Below are 19,970 nucleotides of genomic sequence, written 5' to 3' on the forward strand. Positions count from 1 at the left end.
TATATTCTAATAAGTACATTTGGGATTGTGAGAGCAAGTTATAGAAACTATTACAAAATAGCTGCCATAATCCTGCCCATTTCCAAAATGATTAGCAGTGAATAAAGCTAGCCATTAAACATATTTTCCAAAATATACATTATTGCGATTGAAAGAAAGGCAGTGGTGGGTTTCAAAGTGGTTTACCATCGGTTTGGTGGGTGTGGTTTGGTGGGCGCGCTTTGTGTGTGTGCACACACTTTGCATGTGTGTGCCAAACACAGAAGTTGCGCATGCGCAGAGGCTTTCCTACTCACCTCCTGCAATCTCTGTAGCTTCAACAGCTGATGCATGGCAATCTGCTATGCCACCACGCAAAGCAGCTGCGCTTCAAAAGCAGGGAATAAAGGTCAGCATGGGAGGCCAGGCAGGTGGGCTCATCAGAGAGAACCAGTTCGGTTTCAGGTGATCCTCAGCACTACCGGTACACCAGAACTGGGCCAAACTGGTAGAATAGCACCACTGCAGAAAAGTAACTTTCATAATAAAATGGGGAGAGGAGAAAAAACATAATTCCATCACAGACAAAACATTCAGCTACCCTATGTATCTATGCTTGAAATAAAAATAAAATCTAGGCAAAACCATGCAGGTCACCCCAAAATATGTAGCATAGGCAAAATATCTTCTTCACATTTTCCAGTCCTCCCTACCAAGTCAGATTACTCCGTCATCCATCTAGAATCTCAAGATGGTCCCTTTTGTGGCAAGATAAGAATATGTCAAAGTTCTGAACTGTATACAAGAAACAAGTATTAACTGAAATGAAGGCTATAAACATATTAATAAATGAATAATAAATACTCTTGGCTGTTTGAGATAACTGATGTTACAATTAGGTTTATGAACTTTACATTAACTAAAAGATACATCTTATTTAAAAATCCATATCTCCTACTTTCTAGCAGTTTTTGAACATTCAGAAACCTCTTCCCTCCCAAAGCAGGAGAGAGCTGTCAGCTAACTGGCTGAAAAGTTAGGCATCCCCTTATATTCTCTGATCACAGTACTGTATGTGCTGCTACCATTTCATAAGCATGCAGAGACCTCTGCTGTTCATATAGGTGTTTTGCAGCTTCAGTGAGTACTGGCAACTATCCTACCATAATCAGGAACAGGGCATTCTCTGCCCATTTGTGAGAATGAAGGTGAAGCTGGACTGCTGGCAACCATTTCCTTGGAACAAATCTTATGTTCTTTTATTCTGTCTTGCAATATGGTCAGCCTAAAGGGGTGGAAACCCCCCAGTCTGCTGTCTCAGGATATCTATTAGGCTAGTCCCAATTTTCAGCTTTCAAATGGAAGGGAATTATGTATCACACAATTTCTATCATTGTGTTTGAACATAAAACACAACATTGCCAATGTTGTTTTATGTTCTAAATCTAAAGTGATAGAAGTTGTCTAGACGTTTTGTGAGAGAACTACATTTTGTGTAGTATAGGGTAATTAAATAATGAAGTTAAATGATTGTTGACATGTTGGGTCTACTGCTAGCCATAGCAATGTATGAAGTGACCTACAATATTGTATGTATGTATGTATGTATGTATGTATGTATATGTGCATGTGTGCATATGCATATGTATATATGTACATATGTATGTATATTGGTATGTACTATTCTTGAGAATAGACTTTTGAGTTTATTTTGAACATCAATCTTTCTCCTTTTTTTCTTTTCTGTTTTCAGGCCTATCCTCCAAGAATAACCATTGCTTCCCCACACAATCTGGACATTTTAGCAGAATTACTATTGTGTAGCCCAAAATAGCTAACAGCATTGTCAGGACTTAATATTTTTAAGTAGGGTTTAATTCCTGTGGTACTGAACAGTAGCATACACATTTTTACAGTAAAATTTAAAACTATATCCAAGGAATTTGTAACACTTTTAACACATACACGTATTTCCTTGGCAAAATTTTGTGTTAACAATTGTGGCTGAAGACTTGAGATATGTTAGTTCTAACAAAATGACCTCGACTCTTGCTACTGCTCATATTCCTGGAATGTGAAGCCTTTGACCTACAGACTACCTTTTTTTTTTCATTTATAAACTATCTGTCAAACCTTTCCTACAAGAGCTCAAGGTAACAGATTACATTTCCATTTTTCCCTAAAAAATGAATCAAGGAAGGTTGGTCTGAAAGAGAGTGCCTGGCTGAAAGTCATTCAGTAACTTTCCACAGCTGCATCCAATCTAAGCCATAACTACTACACAGGGCTGGCTCTACTCAATGTTCGCCTAACCCACATAAATTGAGGCTTCTAGCAGTGGAATCTTTCTTTTCCTATGGATGCTTCCTCTTTTGCCTTTCCCCCTGGAAGTGAATGAGCTGCTCTGGAGCCAGTAAGACAGCATCAGCAAACAGCAGGCAGGCATTTCCCGAGGGAGACAGAATTTCTAGGTATACCTTGAAGAAATCCATCTTGGGCCTGTGCTTCCCTCTAAAGAAGATAGTTCTTGTTGCTTGTTATTTTAACTTTCCTTTTCTTTACAGGTTTGCAAAGGTTATAAATGCAAGGGTCATTTAAGTTTTTCATTATTGTTTTCTAACTGAAAATGGCCACTAAACAAGGCAGTCACTCGGTAAGGACTCTATTTTTCAGTGCAAAAGAGTAGAAAAAGGTAAAACTACAAGCCCAGGTTTAGTAAGGTAGCTTTCCAAGAGTGGCATATCAAGCAAAAATTCAGGGGTGAATATTGGCCTCCTCCAGATTCACATAGTTTAGTTTAATATATACATATAGAGAGAGATGTCGCCACTCGACATGGTAAAAATTATTACTGCGTTACTTTTCAACAAGCAGTTTGGCTAGTAACTCTATTTATGGAAGGCGGAGCTTATAAATGAGGGTGGTGTTTCTGACCTCACATCCTGTTTAGGCCTTGTGGGTTTCTTTGAAAACGAAAAATATCCTTTTACTGCAAACGGGATTTGCAACAGTATTTATATTTTTGTAAAGGAAAGGGAGACAGAGTGGAACAACCTGACCTGCTTTTCCTGTTGCCGTGAGAGGCTGCTGCGTTGTGGCAGCCTAGACCTGGCCAAGGGACCATCTCCTCTCTTCTCCACCCCCACCCTCCCGCACGCAGCATAGTTACAACAAAGAACACACTGTGGGGTGGGGAAGGGGGCAGGAAGGGATGCAGCATTAATCTTCTCCTTTAGGGCTCGTGGCTGGAACAAATTCCGAGAGAACAAGGGACAGGAGGCGGCAGTAAGGAAGGATTTGGCCAGAGAGGTGAGTAGTTTCGCTTCAGAATGTTGTGTGGGTTTTGGAGGGGGAGGTTGGCTTAAGTCTAGGAGAAGCTGGGGACGCGCTCACAAAGGCCCGGGTTTCTCATCCCTGCTCCCGGGTCATTCTTCCTGGAGGCGGGCGCTTACACCGGAATTTGGCAAGGAAGGTTTGGAGAGAGAAGGAAGTCGGAAGATGCCGCAGGCCGGCCTATAAAGGATGTAGGGCAAGCTAGTGTTCTTGATGCGGTACTTTGTAATAAATGGTTGTTGAGATTATTGTGTTCTACCAGCTGCGTTTGTTTTTTTAAAAAAAAACCTTGTTATTGTCACCAGTAATCTCTAATATTAATGGCATGTCTTAATAATCGTATTTGCTAAATGTGGTGTTAGGTGAGCTAGTGTCAACTTTAGGAGTGATGGGACGCATGGAGAGGAGCTTTCTAATTTGGGGAGAGGAATGTTGAGGAACGCGGAGCATCCTCTGTACTGAGAAAAGAGCCAGATGATTTGAATACATGTGGGAGATTAGGATTTAAGGACGCCTTTGAGCAAAAATGTTCCTGGAAAAAGAGAGTAGAATGATGCATTGCTCGATGTGTGTGTTGTCACTCTGATTATAAAATCCTGCAGAATTCCCGATAGATTGCTTTTGTGTCTTTGGTTAAAAAGATTCTGTTACATACATTGAATGATTACTTCTGTAAACACCATATTAAAGCAGTCATATTAAGAGGAGAACAAAACTTTTATCATTTTTAGCAGCTGAGTAAGAGATTTTTGGAAATAGCTTGTTGTGCAGCATTGAGAAAAAGAATCTACATCATTGTCACAGTTATTAAAGGTGCAAGGATTTTCTCCTTCACATTTGATGGCCTTAACATTTGCATGAATGTGGGAGAGAGGACTGGGTGGTTTAGCATGAACATAAATTTGTATTAGATGACACAACTTGAGTAGTTCTCAAAAACAGTTTCAGCTGTTTTTGAAGTCTATTTTTTTAGTTTCTCTACAAGGAAAGCAATCAGCAGCTGGGTTCCAGGTGTTGTAGTTATTGGAGTTTATTTATGAAGTGTTTAATATTGTTTAGGGACTAGTATTTATCACTATCTAATGTGTTGCTATTGCATGTAAAAGATGTGATTTAGTCTGGATAAGAATAAGTAGAGTAAGACTGCTTGAAAGGAGAGATTTGGGAAGTTAACAAAATTCATATTTGTTTCCTGTTTCCCTTTTGCACAGCCCATCCTGCATTTGAGGGAATTATGTTCCGGTTCATGAGAGATGGAGAGCCAGAGGATCCAATGTTTATGATGTGAGTCAAGCATCCTAGCCTTTCCATATAGGAGAAAAGGACTAGAATAATTTTCCTAACAGTTATCCACAAGGATTTTGCAAATATCACTGTTAGAATCACAAAAACAAGTTTAAAAAATGTTCCAAAATTCAGGAAATGTCTAATGTCACAAGATTTTGATACTTTGTCTGAAATATCTTGAGATTCCAGAAGTCTTGAAAGGTGTTTTATTTTCATTTTAAAAAATTAAGAATTATGGTTTTTCAGACACTACCTAGAATGGTCTTTTTATTTGTATGATTTCTTAAGTCATTGGTGATTTTCTTCAGAAGCTTTTGCCTGATGACATATGAAGTAAAAGCTTGTGAACCACTGCTCTAGGGGAAGGAAACCGGACTGGGGGAATGATATGGATGATTTAGCAGCTTAACTCCCTTATGAAACTTCCTTTCCCATAGGGATCCTCTTGCCATCCATCAGCAGCATGTGAATCGTGTGCTTTCAGGTGGATTTGGATATAGCCCTTTCCTCAGCATTGGCAATGGGACAGTACCTGGAACACGCCAAGTTAGTCGAAGAATGCAGGTAATTCAAAAGTCAGTGGGTTGTGACTAAATCTGTTTATGTTTCTAATCAAACTTAATTTTTAACATAGTGCTTTGGCTTGATGAGAAAAATCTGGATTCTGTCTTGGTTATATATCTATAACCAGAAAAAGAAGGATGTCCCACTTCCCAACATCAAAACAGGGTGATGCAATTATTTTTTAATTTATATTCTACTTTGTCATTTGGTGAGATTCCAGACATATAAATTATTAAAATAAGCACATAATTACACTAAAATAAAATAGAAAAGGTACAATTGAAAATAGCCCTAGTTAAATTTGAGCAACACAATTTTAATTTAGAGCCTGTAATTTTGTAAATATTTCAGTGTATCTGGGAACAGGATTGTGCAAATATGAAGTCCCATGGAGATGACTAATTAAAATACCAGTGACTCACCAAGGTTTCCCCACAAATTGCTACTTTTTAACTTGAGGGCAAAGGCCCAGCCATTCCTTAGCAAAACACATGGCTACCTCTTCCTTGAGCAAAACCAATGAGTTGCTGTTTCATTGGCTGCCCACTGAAAGATGGAAGGTTCATTGTTATCTACTTGGTCTATTTTGTAATACATTGTGTTTGGTTATATATGGTACTCTTGCTTATATATGCTACTCCTACCCATTCTAATTTAGGAAGATCAATCTGAGTAATTCATAGAATGAAATTATCCTCAGGATTGGTTTATCTAAAATTCATGTTATCAAAGATAACTGATGAAGAAATTAAACAATATAAATCACAGAACAGAATGCTTACAATGTGGGAACCTTTCACCTTTTCTCTCCCCCCTCTCATTAGATCTATACTTTCTGTTTCTTTATCCAAGTGCAAAGCAGAAGAGCTTCTGTCTTTTATTCAATTACTCTTTGGAGAATCTATAACTGGGGATTTTACGATTTTTCTCAGTTATTTATTAAAACTATACCACTCCCAGCGATTGCAGGTGGTTTATATGATTATGCCTATGTTTATAGACATTCTCAATATAGTTTAACAAGGGGCTGAAACAAGGCTTATTTATTTTAGTTTTTTAAATCAAATTTCTACCCTGCCACAATCAGGTGATAATTTCTCAGTTTATGGAAGACAAAAAATAAAACATTGAAAGTCAGATTAAAATTCAGTCACACTAACAATCAAAATAATAGAATAAACGTTTTGGATAAAAACAAAACCAAATAAAAGATAACAGTAAAAATAAATAGAAATCGAAAAAACAGTTAAAGGAGAAAAATGAATAAGAAAAAGCCAATGTCTTTGCAGATAAAATACAAGATTTCATTTATTAATGTTTCTATAATCTTAATCTTGGATTTCTATTATTTTACTTTATTTGCCTCTTTATCTGTCAAGTTATTCATCCCATGACTTTCATTGTATTTAAGTTAACACAACTTTGCTAGATTGGAGGTTTTAACTTCATCTGGGCAAGATTTGTTAAATGAAGTCATCTTTCTTGTCAAGTATTGTCATCTTTTTTGTTTGTATTTATGACCTTTCTAATTTCTCTTACATGATTTTAAATAACCTCCAGGCTTCTGCAAGGAATGTGATATTACAAATAGTGATTCAGATTTTAAGGAATTCTTGTTTCATAATCAACTGTTTGATTTGCTTGGCAATTTCTATTTTTGTGTTTGTTGAATTTTAAAGTCTTCTGGCTAAAATTTCCCTCAAAATAGATAACACTTATCCACATCCATCTTCCTAGAAATCAAATAAAGGGTTATTTAGGTTTGTTTCTTATCTTGTAGTTTCATGGCCAAGACAGCATTTTATATTTTATAGTTGAGAATATATTCTATGTATTCTCAGTTTTGTCTATATCAACATAAATTCATCAGCGCTGACAAGCATGAAGTAAACTGTATAGATTTTGGCTCTTTAACACAAATTTGGGTAATAATCAATTTGAGAATAGATGAAGTTCTAGTATATACTTCCTTAATCTTTAAATTGAGTGTAAATCTAAAGTTCTGAGTTCCTTGGTCCTTCTCTATGCTAGATAAAACAAGATTACTCTAGAGAGGTGAAGTCTAATTACTTCGTGTCCCTTTCTTGTTTTTATAGCCTGGAACTGTTTCGCCCTTTGGGATGCTAGGAATGGTAAGCCATAATTTTCTTCTTTCAACAATTACTTGTTCTAGCCTGGTTTTTGTGATCTTCTTTTCTGCGTAATACTTCAGTTTACTTCAGTTTGTGATAGTTTAAATACTGTATATAACTGAAAATAATAAGGATAGCAACATTTCTCAAATAGGTTTTTATATAGCTCTCAGTTATTAAAAATGATGCTGGCTGGAAAGTTGAGAGTTGAATTCACCTCTTTCTAGACAGAAAGCTGGGCGTTTCACTTTTGCATCTAGTGGGTGGAACAGCTTTCCCTGCCTGCCTGAGCTTTGCCTTCAAAAGAACAGCTTTTCCTTTTGCCTCCATTTTAGGCTGCGAATCGCTGTTCTTGTGTAACATTATTACATACACCATCATCATTATTACTACTATTACTACGAATAGTGCATCCAAAGAAAGGGAAGGAGGGAGGGAGGGAGGGAGGGAGAATGATGCAGTATTTTTGGAATCTTGCTCTCTGTCCAGATACTGCTTGAAAAGATGATGATGAAGCTGGCAGGCATTGAAAGAGGGCCCACAGGAAGACCTTGGTTGTGTGGTCTAGATGCAATCAGGTTCCATGGTCACCTAGGGAAGCATTAGCCATCATCTAGGCTGACATCACATGAAAGGAACATAATTCATTCTTTCCCACCTCTTCTGCTATTATTCATCCAAGAAGCACAAGTCAAAGAGGCCAGCCATTTTTTCTTCATCAGCAACTAGTGCAATAAAGGAGTCACTGAAGGTTAAGGTGGGCACCATTCCAGCAGCCTCTTTTCACCTGCCATCAAAGGAAGCTGGACAAGCCATCCACCTTTAGGAAAAGAGGTGCCAGGGAGCCAAAGAATATTCCTCTGAACTTTGAGGAACAATAACATGGACATTTTGTCAGATGAAATGGGAATGAGCCTGAATAGGTCAGGAAAAGTTTCCATCAGCTTAGTAAAGGAGCACAGGATCTAGAGAAATCAGATCTTCAGTGGTCCCTCAAGCAGATGGGCATAGCACTGTTGGAACATGCCCCTCTGGGAGTGGAAGGGATGAGTTTTATTTTGCCAGATCATGGCAGAACTGAAGGCTTCCAGATGCAAAGGCCTTAGAATTTCTACTACTTCTGTCCTGCTGCACCTTCTTAGCATATTCACAATCACTCAGAAGAAGCCTAGCAGGCGTCAAATGAAGATACTTATTCAGAATGTGAGAGAGGGTTATGAAAAAATATTCTGCCACCTACATTCTTGGTTTTCATTGCATTAAGTGGGGGGGACGATGAATTCACATTCAGAATCATAAAATAGAGGGGAGGCTTTGTTAAGCAGTCAGATTTCATAATGAGAAGTTTAAGGAAGTTAAGAATGGCTTCCAGAAAATATTTTTTGCTGATCTGTTTTCAATACTGATGAGGAACTAAGCAAAAGTATTTAATTGAAAATAGTAGTTATTAGCACCAGCACAAACTATAAAGCTATAGGAACACAACATGTGGCCAAGGGTTCTCATCTTCCTGAAGTTCAGACTTAAAAGTCCTGCTTCCAGTTCTTTTCACAGAGCTTATAAAAAAAAGGGAATGGGCAAAGCTAAGCACACATAGACCCCATAGGAGAATTTGTCTTCTGCAGGAGGCCATGAAATGACAAGGCATTGCCCTTGATTGACAAACAGCTGTCTTGTCTTGTCTCTTTGTACAGCTTACTGTACAAAGAAAGAGATGAAATGCTCATGGATATATAAAATGTAGAGGTGATGGAATGCTAAAGCATAAATAAAGCATTGGGCATTTTGGTGACAGGCTACGTCTTCTATACCCACCAGAGGAATGATAATTTACAGTGCTAGTAAGAATTGTTCAAGGACATAATTCAAAAATTTCGGGGAAGCAATCAGGCAAGTTTGCAAAAGCATTCAAACTGATTGCAGATACAATCTTGGGTGGATTAGAGTTTGCAGCCACTTCTCCTGAAATACTGGCATATTGGAGCCTGTGACCTGCATATTGGACAGTAGACAACCAGTCAAGAATCAACCTTGCAGCCAAAACGTTTTTGTACAAAAATTTTTGGGGAGAACCTATTGACCCATCGGTTGATGGAGGGAAAAAAAAATTCTATCCTTGATGCAAAGTAGGGAAATATAAAATACTCTACAAGCGATGCAAGTTGTTTTAATTTAGGAAATGCGCATTGGAGATATCAAGAGAAATATCATAGCAAGAGATGGGGTTTAGAAGGAAAATCCCAGAAAAAATGAGTCTGAAATTAATAGTACCACGTCCTTAGTGAATGGTTTGCTGCCAAGATTTTGGCATATTGGGAGCAGGCTTACAGAGACAAATTTGGTATAAGAAAATTTAAAAGGGATAAGTAATCTTTGATTTATGACTTTTCATTCAGTGACTGAATTTACGATGGCACTGAATGAATAGTGATTATGGTTGGTCCTCGAAATTCCTGCCATCCCAATTTCCTCACGGTTACATGATCATAATCAGACCTCTAGGCAACCAGTTCACACGATTGGTTGTAGCATCCTGTGATCATGTGATTGCCATGTGCAGCCTTCCTTGCCAGCTTCCCCAGAAAAGCAACAGGGAAGCTACAGTAGCAGGGAAGGGTAAGTCTCCCGCACCAGTGCACTCTCCTCCAGCCTCTCTCTGGCAGCCACTCATGCATCCCTGTGTACATTCCCCCATCCAGCAGTAGCCACTTACCTGCCTGCCAGCCTGGGACTGAACAACTTCTAACCAACTTCCCTACTGACTTTGGTTGTGGGAAACTGGCATCAAGTTTTCTCAACAAATGACTATAGGATTTGATTAGCAGTGGCAACCAGGACTGCTGGGATTACCATCACTAAATGATGCGATGGTGCTTTACGACTGAGTCACTTAGCAATGAATCTTCCAGTCCCAATTGCCTTTGTAATTGAGGACTGTCACAAATCTCCAAAAATTTAGAGAACATCACAGGATATTAAAGTCATAGGCTAATTTCTGGACATTGAAGCAATAGATTGAGTCCTTGGGTAAAAAGATTCTCCTGTATTTTCCATTCCATGACAGAGCCAAAAAAGAACAGCGTTGACCCATCCAGTAAATATTATGACAAAACTATAAGACCTCTTATAAGCATAGGAAAATTCATCATGAAACGATGCAGTCATTAAATGAGATATCGCATGATCACAACTTGCAACCTTCTGTCAGCCTTTCCCATTGACTTTGCTTGTTGGAAGCAGATTGGGGAAATCACAAGTAGTGATCACATGACTGCAACACACTGCAGCTGGAATTGGTTGCAGAGTGCCTTGATCACAATCACATGACCCCAGGGATGCGACAATCGTAAGTGCAAGGACTCTTAAGTCATTTTTTTAGTGCCATCGTTACTTCGAACAATTGGTAAATGAACGGTCGTAAGGCAAGGTCTATCTGTACATCAACAAGAGTGAAATGAGATTATAGGTGGAAGCGTCACATAATTGGGTGAAAACATCTCTGGCCTCCTGTCAATAGAGCATGTAAAAGATGCATAGAGTACAATTGTGGGTCAGGGGAACCAAGAGCCTGTCTTGGATGGGTAAATGGATCCTTGCAACAGTGGACCACAGGAAAGCAAGAAGATTCATCTGATTTCAAATTACAGGGCAAAAGGAACAGATGCCCTCCTGCCTCTATGGCCAAAGAGACTAATATTTAAACACTCCTGTCTAAGCTGATACACAAAATGAGGATATTCGGGGCATGTATAATCTTAATTCCCCCTTCTTGCCCTGCAGAGCTTGATGCTGAACAGTATGGAGATAAGTAGGAAGCTTCCCAGATATTTGTCAGTACAGCCAGACATACTGAGCCTAGATCTTGGAATGACTTCGTTTCTCTGCCTGAAACTTGAAAGGGACATCTTCTGAGTGTCAGCTTGCCAGACTTCTGCAGTGACACCATCTTGGCATCCAGGTTATCTAAATACCATCAGAAACTTGCCATGTCTTTGAACACTGGTGCAGAAGATAGAGATGAAGAGTAATAGGTTTCTAGAGATAGGTCTGGATAACACCCTTGAAATCAGTACCTTTCAAAATCAGGTCACTCATCTGGGGTTCAAATTATAGGACAGATAAAAATTTCATTTTGCAACATCCCCAAGTTCAGTATTTTCACAGGGGGACTACTAGTCTGCTATTTCCCCCAGTTAGGCACCATTTTCCTTTATGGGAACTGATATTAGTTCTGGGACTTAATTATCCCTGTCCCCTTTAACACATTAGAGTGAACCACATGAGCATTCTTGCACGGAAATAAACTTTTCTAATGGAAATCATCTTCGCCTGTGAGATCTGAGAGAATAGACCGTCTCTCAAAGGAGACTTGTATGCACTTCACCAACCCAGGGTAGTTTTGAGATTTTATTCAGGATTTTATCCCAAAGATTAAATTCTAACTTTCTCAGGGGATAGGAGATACTGCTGCCAGATTTCTTCCCGAAACGGAGTAAAATATTAGACATATACAGAACCTTAAAGTATTTGCCTTAAGTCCATTCTAGGGAGCAGAAGGCTGATAGCTTATTCCTCTTCTTTGAGAGATGAAATGATACAGATGGATCAGTGACTGTATTATTCTGACCTAGTCAAGCAAATCCTGACTGACATCACAGCCTATTTAATCAGCCTCAGGAGATCTAGAAGTGAGGATTCTGCTAATAGATCTCTACAGGGTAAAAACTTGGGCAAATGCAACTAGCTTCAGTAAAGCATTCCAAGGCAGACACATTTGACTTGGAAGAGGCAGCATCCTGATACTCTGTACTGCAGACAATTCTTTAACTCATATTGATCAACCTGGCACACTGCTACAAGTATATGTTTTCTGGTTATCTCCATCTTTGGTGACTGAGAATTTGCTTTTTGACTTGTCACACATTATTGTGGTATATACATATAATACCATACCATACAGGTGGACCAACAATCCTACCCAAGTGTAAGGATCTGTAGAGGTAATTGGGAGGAATTCATTAAATTGGTTCTTTATATTTGGCTTTTACATGACTGGTTTGTTTTCCGTCTTTACCACACTGAAAACATGCTTTGTTTCTAAATTATTTTCTCAGCTGAAGTTATGGGGGTATTCCTTCCACCAAATGCAAAATGCTAAGCTGTGCTTTCTGATTAGAAGAGGAAGTCTTCAAAACAATTAAAAGAGATAATAGGAATTTCTAGTAAAATTATCAATAAATTTACTGAATTTGAATTAAGCTTTTCTCAATTACCTTTTATGATAGGATATTAGGATAGAGTTTGGTAGATTGTAAATCCGATAAATAAAAATATTACTAAAACTTGTCAGTACCTTTAACTAGGCAAAACGGGTGCGTCATAGGGCAACCATTTTTGAACCAAGGTAACTTAGATGGGCTAACTTATAAGAATGTGTCCAAATTTGGGACTCATAAATCCCAATGCAATGAAATTTGGGGAAGTGGTGGTTGCTTCAGGTTGCTGGCTGCTGCTGTGCTGCTGCAGTCACATGATCTTCATTTTCAACATTCAGTGAATTTCTCAGCCAATCTTCTCACCCGCACATCCAATAGCAGCCACTTACCTGCCTGCTGAGAAGGGAAGGAAGGGAAAGGGATACTTCCTATGTTCCCTGCCAGATTCCCACAAGGAAATTCAATGGGAAAGCTGGCAGGAATTCACTTCTCCTTCCTCTGCTTTTTGCCCACTCTTGGTTATTCTGTTTTTCTGTTTAGGTAAGGAAATGTCTCTGAAGTGATGACACAACAAGTTGTCTAGTATGTCCTAAAACCACATTGTAATATATATTTTCCTAAATGCATATTTATCATGTAGTACTTTGCAGATTGCAGATAGGGAGGAAAAGATGCCGTATTTTTCAGACTATAAAATGCACCTAGGTTTTTTTGGAGGAAAACAAGAAGAAAAAAATCTGCCTCTGTCTCTGCCTCCCAGCAATTTGCCTCCTTGCAGCAAACAGCCAACCAGCCTGGTCAGCATCAGCACAGCCTGATTTTGCATGGGTAGCTGATTGACAATTGGATCGGCCTCTTGGAATATCACTGATCAGCTGTTCCAGTCTTCAGGGATCGCCACCCCCCATCACTGCGTGGAGGCTGAAAATAGGGTGCACAGAGGCGGCGATAGGTGTGGCAACCCCTGAAGACTGGAACAGCTGATCGGTGGTCTTCCAGGAGGCAGGTCCAACTGCCAGTCAGCTGCTTGTGCTAAATCAGGCTGTGCTGAAGCTGGCCAGGCTGTTGGCTCCTGCAAGGAGGCAAATTGCTGGGAGGCAGAGGCCGAAGGATGTGAGCTGGTGGGTGGGCAGGGCTTCAGCAACATTCACTGTATAAGACGCACAGACATTTCCACCCAGGGGTGTTTTTTTTGGGGGGGGGGGGAGTGCATCTTATACACCGAAAAATATGATAATTCAGAGTTCTAGAGAAATTTAGATACATATTCACCAAAAAGTTAGCTGATTATGATAAAAACCATTTACAGTGTTCTCCATTTTCAAATCACATATAGTCTACTCCAAGTAAATAAACAGATCTAAGCTGTTACCTCTATGCATCAGACCTAAAATCACCTAAGTATATCCTGACCCTCATCCAGACCTTGGATATTAAATTTCCCTAGCACTAAAGTCCAAGACACTCCAGCACAAGCCAGACCTCTAGAAAGATGTGCAAGCTTACTGTTGGAAACAGGATAATCATAACATCAACCTAAACATTATTTTCTGGTCCAGCTTCACTTAAAGGTCATTCATATCTGGTAACCTATGGAGTAGCATATATGATCAGTGCCAAGGTCTCTTGGAAAATAGTTGCCATGATCCCTTCTAGAGCTGGTTATTATGACTTTTGCCTGAAATTCAGAAGATCAAATGGTAAGGCTACATTCCTGTCCTCACCTGCAAGGTTTGTGTGTTGCAGGCACCACCTTGACCCATAACACCTCTTGAATGGCGGCATTCCCAACAACCGCTTTTGTAGAACTCCCATCAATTTCAGTAGTCTCTCTCTAATCCTGTTGCCATTTCCAATTACACTCTCTAAAAGGGCTCTTCTTTGCTGCTGCCATTCTGCTCCACTTCTTTCATGGTCCATCTTTTTCTAAGCTCATTGATCTTCTTGGTGGTTTGGCTATAGTGACCACAACAATGCAGGGCATAGTGGACTCCTTGAATTATTAAAAAAAAATGTTGCTACAGATATGTTTAGTAAGGTAGGAAGTGTTTTCAGAATCTGTGCCCTTGAGTTTGGAGCATTCATATCATTAAGGGTATAGAATGTACTCATGAACAATTGCTAGAAATTGCAACAGCTCCTAATTTCACTGTGTGACTTCCCTGTCTGGTCACTCTCCACAAAGCTCTTTTTCTCTCTTTTCAGGCAGGTGGCTTTATGGACATGTTTGGAATGATGAATGACATGATTGGGAACATGGTGAGCTCATTTTGTCTGCATTTCTTTTCCAGTATCGTTCTAGTTGATATTTACGCAGTGTAAAAACCCCTTTAAATGGACAGAGAAACTGGAAAAACTCTGGCTTCATGGATATATTATAACATGATTGTGTTATCAACATTATGATAACATTGCAAAATCAAAAGTTTTTGATCAACCAAGCTTCAATTATTGTTTGTTTTAATTAGAAGCATTCCAGAGTCCCACGATATGTAGAGAATAGAGCAGTGATGACTGTGGTGTTACTGTCACAGAATTTGAGCTTCTTTTCAAACTAGTAGGGAGAGGCAAACTTCCAGTAAATGAAGCAAATTTCACCTGAGTTCAAAGAAAGAAACCTAGTCAAATTATCCAATACTATAAATATTTCAAAGTAAGACTTGTAAAATAGCTGCACACCTCAGCTAAAATGAGGGAGTTTTCTTAGTGCATAATTTGAATGAACTTATAGAAGATTTAAAATTAATAAAACTTTTCACCACTTCTAGTACAGGCGGTATACAGCCTTTCTAATTTATGTACTCTTCATGTGGGCAGAAATAATATTTTTTCCCCCATCTCCATATTTGATTATTTTCGCCATTCTTTCTTGAAAAAGCCAGACTTCAGAGGCAGAGAGAAAAATCAAATCTTGCTTGAGAATTATCAAGAAATCATCAGGAAGGGAACTGAACAACTAAGCTTGCAGGCATTAGGTTTTTGGTACAGAATCAGAACTGCATAAGAGCCTTTCCCAAAACAGCTACAAAATTGTACTTTGTAGTATTTCAGAAGAAGAAAATTATGAATTAACATGAAATCATATGAACTGAATAGCTTTCATCCAAATTAGGTTTGGTCTGACAATTTTTGAAGTGTGCTTCAGGAGAGCTACTGAGACCTAATGCTGCTCCTCTTCAGAAGGTTAATTCATATTTTATACAATGGAAAGACTCAGTACAATTTTTCTTATTTTATTTTTTATTGTACTTCAGGAGCACATGACAAGTGGTGCCAATTGCCAGACATTTACTTCTTCCACCGTCATATCCTACTCAAATCTGGGCGAGGGCCCAAAAGTCTATCAGGAGACCTCAGAGACACGCTCTGCACCTGGTGGGGTAAGAAATTGGCTGTTTCCTTTGGCAAAACGTTTAAAGAAGCACCAAGATTGGTTAATTCACTGGGTATTCATTTGCATGAGTACGAACTTAAGAGAGAACAAGAGGTAAGACTTGTTTTCAGGTATGGGACGAACCCTTTTGTGTGACAACAGTGACAACCAAGGATACCCTATTTTATCATTTGAAACAAGTTGGTGCCTGCTGAGGCAAAATTGAAGAATTTCAAGGGTACAAGAAGATGCAATATTATATTATTCTAATTATGACTTGTTTTGCTACCCTCAGATCAGGGAGACGCGGCGGACGGTGCGAGATTCCAACAGTGGACTGGAGCAGATGTCAATTGGGCACCACATCAGAGAGCGTGCACACATTATGCAGCGCTCACGCAACCATCGCACAGGTGACCAGGAGGAGAGGCAAGACTACATCAATCTGGATGAGAGTGAGTGTTCCTTCCTTGCCGTCGCTCTCTTTTCCTGGAGCAGACTGCACAGCATGACCACACTCAGTTGCTTCCTGTCCTGTTTTGATTTTCAGGTGATGCAGCTGCATTTGATGATGAATGGAGGCGAGAGACTTCCCGCTTCCGGACACAGAGGGGGCTGGATTATCGACGTCATGATGGAAATACTGGCCGAAGAATTGAGGGGGGTCGTCTTGCTATTCAAGGACCTGAGGATTCTCCAAGCAGACAGTCGCGTCGGTACGACTGGTGAATCCACAGCAGATTTAAGGGGGGGTGCAGTGCAGTCACCCCCAAAACTACATTCATGCTCTTGTAAGTCTTAATTGTTGTTTCCTCGCTTGCACTGTGCGTGCCTTCAAGCTTCTGAGTTAAGAGAGTTATGGGACCTTGTGAGCCAAACCACCTTTTTCAACATGAGTTGAGTCAGTGGTTTATTTTACAGCCCAGCAGAGTTTGCTTTCTTTTTAATCTTTCTGGCACACAAATAAAATGGTAAACTGGTACAGCAACATTGCATGTTTTGGTAAACTGGAAGACAAAGTTGCTGCTTGCAGAGCATGAGGAAATATTAAGATCTGGTAGACTTCCAAAAAAGCATGAATGAGCTTATACTTATTGACATTTACCGTATTAAAAACTAAAACGGATGTATTTGAGGAATAGTTATTGAATTATGTAAAAATAGTATTAAACCCAGATATTAGTAAAATTATTTTTAACAAATAAAAATACTGAGAAGAGTTGCTTTAAAAGTTTGTAAATAGCTTTAATGTTTAGCAAATAATTTTGATTTTCAGGTCCTTGACAAGGTTTTGGGGATTCCCAGGGCTTCTCAGATCACACTTTTAAGAAATGCTGCCTTGAAGTGAATGGCTTCTTCCTCTTAAATAGCCTTATAATTTTAATTTTGATTAACTGCTGAGGCTTTTCTGTGAACAGATTCTGTACTTAAAGTACCATGATTTTGATTCTTATAATAGAGTATTTAAAAAGTTGTAAATTATTATCAGAATAATTTATATTCTGAATAGGAGCTAGATATCTCCGGTGCAAATATTTTTTTACTCAGGTTTAATTGGATAAAAACAAATAGTTATTTTTTTTTGGTGGCAGAAAATTATAACTATTACTCAAAACTATGTTCAATAAAGAATAACATCTATTTCTCATTAAGGTGGTAAGTCTGTGAATTGTACTTCAGGCTATGTCTGAAATATTACCTGTTCCATTTTTAAAAAGAAAAAAAAACGCTTCACAAAGAAAATCAGTGGGAAGAAGTAAATTATTAGTTTTCTTCCTGTATACAGAAAACTTCACCTCAGTTTTCTAAGTGCAATACATTTATTTCTTTTATAAAATCCAATAGTTGAATTCCAACCAGGACATGTGTGTTTCTTGTTGCTCACTGACTGTGCTTTCTGTGTCCTTTCTAACTTCGGTTGTTTATTTCTTCCCATCCTTTTACTTAGGTAGACAGTGAAACTCTGATGGTGAAGCCCCCACAAAACAACACTTGGATCTTCTGCAAGATGAATTCTAGTTTCCTGCCCTCCTAAGATTTAAATTGACTAATTGCATAGTTACATTTCTTGCATAGAACAGTTGGCCAAGGAGAATGTGAGGGACTTTTATCTATAAATGAGTAACATATAAATTACTGTTTTCCTCTAACTCCTTTCTGTCTCCTACACAAGCGCCCCAATTTTCTATTTGGATGCTTTGGGGAGTTTCAGGAGTTTTTGTTCATCCCCATACCTCATTTCTACTTACCCATCTCAAACAGCAGCCACGTAACGATTGATCTGCTATTAGTGTCAAGTAGTTGGAAAACAACCTTTAGTTGCCTCTGCTCTTGATCGGCCTGCCTTCCCTGGAACTTGGGGTATGTATGAAGTGCAAGAGATCAAGTAAAGTGTGGATAAACCAAGCAGCTCCAGCCTCTATTCTCCGGTTGTCAGCTCCCAATCTTATAAAATTTGATTTTGTGAAACTTGTAACTAAATGTTTATTGAGTTGAATAAAGAAATGGAACCTGTAAAGTAAATGAAATCGTCTCTATTTCCATGATTGTGTCTTATGTTCTCAAAAGACAAAGGAAGTGTTATTGGATGTATATGACACTGGAACTTTTGACTTCATAGTTTGTATCCTACTTTGCTGAATCAGCATATCAGCTGAAGTGATTGATTGATTTTTAAAAAGGCCCATATTGTATGTGAAAGAGTTAGAGAATTCTTAATGGACCAAAGATAAGCATTAAACCCTGTGGGCGTACTATTCCAACGTTGATTAGGATGAACATGGGCTTTTTTCCATTCTCTCAGGATAAAAGCCTTAAAGTTTAGCTACATTGTTTTTGCATAGACATTGCTGGACAGTGGGCTAAAGTTTTTTAAAGATATTACTCAAAATACTGAATATAAATATTACATGCACTCATAGCATGCTTATAAAATGGGGAAATAGTTTTGGCTATTAAATATAAAGTGAATATTAATACCATTTATTGATGGGACAATATTAAGTAGGCAATTAATCAAAGGCTCTTCCCAAGTGAGGACCAGATTTTTCCTCCCAGTGGGCAGTTTATTGGACTATTACACTTCTCTATACAGAAAAATGGGGGCTACTTGCTGTTCATACAATGTGCTTTAAATTGTTGCAGATAATTGGCTCAAGTTTCAAAGCACCATCTAAGACATAGGTGAATACTTAAGAACCATTTGGTTGTCTGTTGGTTCTGTCTTGCTTGGATCTCCAGAGTGAAGTCAAGGCTCTTTCTTAATTTCAGAATGTCTTTTACTATGACCTCCATATGCAGGTAGGTAAGGACATACTAACACATAGGTATCCTGGATAATACCAATAAGCTGAAGGAGAATGTGATCAGGATTCATCGATGAAAATACGTAAATCTGGAAAGGAAATAAGCCCTGCAGGCACAAGGAGAAGCACTTGGAATGTTAGACAGGTAAGAGAAATGAATTTGGTTTTCACAGGGCACCACCATTGGAAAGAGCTGTAGTGGAGTATGGATTGTGCAATCTGTTTTTAAGTGCTGCGGAATCCGAAGCAACAGATTGTAGTCCTGTCTCAGAAAGGAGCCAGTTGAGTTTAGGAAGATCCTAACAATATCGATGCGGTGGAAGTAACCAGCAGCAAAACCTTAGCTGTCTCGGGGAGGTGTTCACAACAGCACCTGTAAGAGCCAGCAAGGTCAGACATGACAGCTTTTTTTGATGCAGTAAATAAGCAATGTTCCAAATGCTAGCACGTAGCATGTTTTCTATAGGCTGCTTTGGCTTTGTGCCACAAGAGGAAGGATACAGGGAAAATAGCTGTTACTTTCTGGAGCTGCGGCAGTTGCCATTCAGCCATTTCCAGAATTCGTTTTCTCTAAATTTGACAATGCTCTAGTATGCTATTTAACTTTTTTCTTTAAAGAAATATTTGGATATCTACTTGGAAAATGCTTACAATGATTTTTTTGTGCAACCATACTATCTTAATTTCCAGATTTCCTTAGATCAGGATCTTCAATAGCCCAAACTTTCCACAGTTTCCAACTTTCAATGCAAAAGTCCATTAAGGAAGAAAAGACAGAACA

The 19,970-nt window shown here is 38.8% G+C and overlaps 1 protein-coding gene across 10 annotated transcripts; it reads left to right on the forward strand.

The window, feature by feature from the left end:
- Nucleotides 1–2,927: 2,927 nt before the first annotated feature.
- On the forward strand, nt 2,928–18,407 carry MLF2 (myeloid leukemia factor 2). 10 transcript variants are annotated; one of them, XM_026713305.2, is made up of 9 exons: nt 2,928–3,288; nt 4,524–4,596; nt 5,037–5,163; nt 7,260–7,295; nt 14,717–14,770; nt 15,766–15,891; nt 16,180–16,339; nt 16,435–16,675; nt 17,833–18,407. In XM_026713305.2, exons 2-8 carry the CDS (start codon nt 4,547–4,549, stop codon nt 16,611–16,613), a joined length of 732 nt encoding a protein of 243 aa, XP_026569090.1. In that variant the 5' UTR covers nt 2,928–3,288; nt 4,524–4,546; the 3' UTR covers nt 16,614–16,675; nt 17,833–18,407. The 10 variants fall into 10 exon arrangements, with proteins under 10 accessions (XP_026569090.1, XP_026569095.1, XP_026569091.1 ...); XM_026713310.2 differs by having other exon boundaries at nt 16,435–16,600; XM_026713306.2 differs by having other exon boundaries at nt 3,286–3,503.
- Nucleotides 18,408–19,970: the final 1,563 nt, after the last annotated feature.

The sequence above is a fragment of the Pseudonaja textilis genome, chromosome 2, assembly GCF_049901715.1.
Source record: "Pseudonaja textilis isolate UNSWEBS1 chromosome 2, rPseTex1.2, whole genome shotgun sequence".
Taxonomy (NCBI): Eukaryota; Metazoa; Chordata; class Lepidosauria; order Squamata; family Elapidae; genus Pseudonaja; species Pseudonaja textilis.

What these genes read in the sequence shown, in the direction of transcription:
- MLF2 (XM_087926246.1), top strand. Translation starts at nt 3,526, where the DNA reads ATGCGGTACTTTGTAATAAATG. An exon ending in GAGGATCCAATGTTTATGAT is followed by an intron (nt 4,597 to 5,036) that starts GTGAGTCAAGCA and finishes CCTTTCCCATAG; the next exon opens with GGATCCTCTTGCCATCCATC. An exon ending in AAGTTAGTCGAAGAATGCAG is followed by an intron (nt 5,164 to 7,259) that starts GTAATTCAAAAG and finishes TTGTTTTTATAG; the next exon opens with CCTGGAACTGTTTCGCCCTT.